Source organism: Orycteropus afer, unplaced genomic scaffold (genome assembly GCF_000298275.1).
Source record: "Orycteropus afer afer isolate SDZICR_OR568_19922 unplaced genomic scaffold, OryAfe1.0 scaffold00112, whole genome shotgun sequence".
Taxonomy (NCBI): Eukaryota; Metazoa; Chordata; class Mammalia; order Tubulidentata; family Orycteropodidae; genus Orycteropus; species Orycteropus afer.
In genome coordinates, this window is record NW_006921699.1 from 2021513 (window position 1) to 2025955 (window position 4443).

The 4443-nt window shown below is 39.4% G+C and overlaps 1 protein-coding gene across 1 annotated transcript in view; it reads right to left on the minus strand.

The window, feature by feature from the left end:
* Window positions 1-1092: 1092 nt before the first annotated feature.
* P4HA2 (prolyl 4-hydroxylase subunit alpha 2) overlaps window positions 1093-4443 on the minus strand; it is a 45813-nt gene continuing 42462 nt past the window's right edge. The window contains exon 14 of the mRNA XM_007943730.2: window positions 1093-1163. Within this exon, the coding sequence (XP_007941921.1) occupies window positions 1093-1163 (71 nt within the window). The remainder of the gene's footprint in view (window positions 1164-4443) is intronic.

Consider the following 4443-nt stretch of genomic DNA (forward strand, 5'->3'; position numbering starts at 1 on the left):
TATTTTAAGAACTAAAACTGAAAACCAAGTCAGGTGCCATCATGTCAATTCTGACTCATAGTGACCCTACAGGATAGAACAGAACTTCTCTATAGGGTTTCCAAGGCTGTAATCTTTATGGAAGCAGACTGCCATATATTTCTCCCATAGAGCAGCTCGTAGGTTCAAAGGGTCAATTTTTTTTGGTTAGCAGCCAAACATAACTCAAAAGATTAGATAAGAGCCTTGGAGGCAGTGAGCTTATGTTAATGGAGGAGGAACAACTCAGAAAAGGAGGGTGAGAATGGCTGCATAACCTAAAAATGTAATCAATGTCACTGAACTGTACGTGTATAAATGGTTGAATTGGTGCATGTTTTGCTGTGTATATTCTCCACTACAATAAAGTAATTATTTTAAAAAAGAAATTTCAAATTATAACATTATCACAGCCATGAAAATATATATGCTTTCTATGTTCTCTGGGACTTAGGGCTATCTTCCTCACTTTCCTTACAAGGACACTCAAGCTTAGAGGAAATACAGAATGCTGAATGAGGTCAAGAATTCAAGGCCATGGTTCTTTCTGCTAAAGTATTTGTTATTCAGATTCTGTCTAAACTAAGATGATGCGTAGGAAATGGTGAACTTGATAAAAGCTTCCCATTCTTAAAAAATACTCTAAATAAGGCTCTTTAAGGCTTTTGGCAGGGATATTTTATTTTTTGGTTAAAGCCACAATTGATAAAAATACCATAAAAACAAACATGTAAACAAGGTATCAGAACTTTGGTTCATTGAAACATCTCACATCTAAAACATCTGAGGTACAAAGGCACCTTGCTAGGTGCTAGACAGCCTGACCCTGCTGCAGCCATTCCGATTCTACCCTTGGGAACCAAAAATAGCACAGGCTGACCAGAGAGGCTGGCTGGGTTGGAACAGACCCAAGTCACCCAGGATCCTCCCCAGTCTATTCTACCCTCTGCCAGACAAATATTCACTCCTCCAAAGACCTGCCTTACTGGAGTGGAACATACAAAGGTATCTGTCACACTGAACTTGAAGACAACATGGCTGTGGGGCCAGGAAGAGGAAGGGCAGATAAGGATGTCAGTCAACTTCTGTTGATCCACAAGGCCTCAAAAACTCCTGTCCTCGTTCATGGAACCACTTATTGGAAACTGTAAAGAGAAAGAAGGTGTGTTACATTACTATTGGTTCACTCAGCAGCCAAAATGTTGACCCCTTCATGATGTCCTCTGTACTGGGCCCTACGGATCAGATATGAGGAAGACATAGTCTTGGGCCCCTTTTTGCTCATGATCTTGAGTGAGACAGATGTATAAGCTGACAGTTGTACATAATTCTGCCAGTGACACTAGACACACATGCAGGTTGCCATGGGAAGAGAATCAAGGAGCACATAAACAGGTGGGGGAGGAGGCAACCCTAAGGCTAGATGTGAAGCTAAATAGAAGTTAATCTGGAGAGGGTTCTGGTAAGATGGCGGAATAAGCAGAAACTGAACAGACCAACAAAGAAAAGGGAAACCAATTAACACAGATACAGAAGATAATCCTGAGCCCCTGAGTCTTGAAGGGAAGGATATACAAGTGGACTAAACTCCAACTAGCAGAAGATTTGCATGAAAAACAACAAAAAAGGAGACATACGGAGCTGCAGTCTGGCAGCGATCCTGACAGCATAGACAGCTTGGATATTGCCAAGTGGTGGTAGGACCTAAGAATTAACCTAAAAATCAGCCCTGCTAGCCAGGGACAGCACGGAGAACTGCTCTGGTGGCTGGTGAATAAAAGGGGAAACAGCAAAGAGGAAGGTCAGCTGAGCTGTGGACTTCTGCCTGTCCGGAGGGCACAGATATTTTGAATATTTACAAGTGGTGACCATTTTGGATATTTAAAGTGACAGCATTCTCCCAGATTCCAGGAACTTAAGAACAGGCTCCACTTGCTGGGAACCACAAGGACATTCCAGATGTGGACAACTGGAAAGGTGTGACATTCCCCTTGTTAGTCTTGTACCCCACACCCTCTTGGTGAACAGAGGTGGGGCCATCCCTCACTCCCACCCACCTTCTGGGCTGGCAGGAATTCCATCCCAGTCTGTGAGCTCTGACAGAGCCTGGGTGCCCTGCCCCACCCCAATTTTTTTTCCTTTTTTCTGTTTTTTAGTTTGTTTGTTTTTGTCTGTTTTAAAACAACTATTATTTTTATTACTTTTTTCCTTTTTACTATTATTCTTTATTCTCCCCCTCCCAGGTTCTAGTTTTCAGCTTTTTTTGTTTACCTGTTCCTGGTTGCAATTTTTTTTTTTTTTTCTTCTCATGGTTAACCCCATTCCTTGATTTTCTTTTTGCATTTTCCCCATTTTTCTGTTTATTACTCTCCTTCTCTACCTTTTTTCTCTTATTATCCTCTCCCCAGATATTGCAGGATTTTTTGCTTTGTTTTGTTTTTTTCTTTTTTTGGTTACTATTCCTGTGTGATTACACAGTGTGTGTATTGTCCGTTTGCTGTCACTTTTTTGACAGTTATTCAATTGTTGCTTTTGTCTCACTGAGTGGAAGACAGCAACAGTCCCCATATGACACAACTACACTCACACCTCCTGCACCTTCACTTACTTCCTTCTCCTTCTTCCTTCACTTACTCTTCTTCACCATCACTTCCTTCTCCACCAATGGGCCAATGATAAACAACCACCAAGGAGAGCCTGACTCACCCTTGGCTGCTCTTCACAAACAATTAACAGAGATCTGAATAAAACAATGCTACCATGTCTCAGAGACAACAGACATCACAGTCCACACAAAGAAGCAAGATAAAGTGTAAAAACAAGGGAGAAGGACACAGACCCAGAACACATCCCTGAGGAAGAAGAAGCATTGGAACTCTCTGATAAAGCATTCAAAAGAATTATATTTCGGTATCTTCAAAAGAGTGAGAGTCAGACCAAGGAAAACACAGAAGAAAACCTAGAAGGATTTTGGAAGAAAATACAAGAACAAAATGACAAAATATATGAAAAACTAGAAATGATTCTAAATCTACAGATAGAAATCCAGAAGATTAATACTAAATTGTCAGAATTAGATAACACATTGAAAGGGCAATGGAGTAGAATTGATGCAATGGAAGACAGAATTAATGAGACTGAAGACAAATACCTGAATACTTCTTTGGAAAAGGATCAATTTCTTCAAAATGAAGAAAGGCTAAGGTTCATGTGGGATACCATCAAAAGGAATAACCTACATGTCATTGGAATTCCAGAACAGGAAGAGAAAAATAAAACCACTGAGAAAATTGTCCAACATTTGTTGGAGGAGAACTTCCCTGATATGATGAAAGATAAGAATATACCCATTAAGGAAGTCCAACAAACCCCAAACAGGACAGACCCCCCTGAAAAATCACCAAGACATATCAACATCAAACTCATCATAACCAGATAAAGAAAGAATCCTGAAAGCAGCATGGGAAAAACAAAAAGTTACTTACAAAGGACAACTAGTAAGAATAAGCTCTGATTTCTCAGCACAAACCATGTAAGCCAGAAGAGAATTATTTACCCAGCAAAATTGTCCCTCAAATATGATGGTGAAATGAGGATATTTCCAGATAAGAAGAAACTAAGGGAATTTGTCAAAACCAAACAAACCTTACAAGATATATTAAAGGGAGTCCTTTGAACAGAGAACCAAAAATAGCAAACAACAACCAACCATTAATGCATAAGATGGCATAACTCAGACACCACAGCTATGGACATATCCAAAGTAAAATAAGCTTACCAGATTGTAAACAAGGAACCAGAGACATCAATTGGCAAATGAGGACAACTACAAACCAAAAGAGGGAAAATACTGTGTCGTTACAGAACTTCTAAATGGTGAAGAAGTCACGAGAGTTGCAAGATAGAATGGACTGTTCTAATCTCAGGGAGGAAATTATAAATCACGGGGTACCGTCAAAGAAAAACAATAAACCTTCATATCACAATAAAAAAGAGGACAAGCACAATTATTCAGCAAATACTAAAACAACAACAACAAAGGAAATGATAACATGATTCATAAATATAATGAGCTCAGTACAGAAAATAATATGGAACAAAGAAACCAGGGATACCATGAAAAAACACATAACAAAGTGACAGCAACCAATTCATACTTGTCAATAATTACATTGAATGTTAAGGGGTGAAATGCACCACTCAAGAGACGGAGAGTTGCAGACTGAATAAGAAAACAACACCCATCAATATGCTGTCTACAAGAGACCCACCTTAGAGACAAAGACAAAAATCAGCTAAAAATCAAAGATTGGAAAAAGATATATCAAGCAAATGGCAACCGTAAAAGGGCAGGAATGGCAATATTAATTTCTGATCAACCTGACTTTAAGACAAAAACCACCATATAGGAGGCGGGGCAAGATG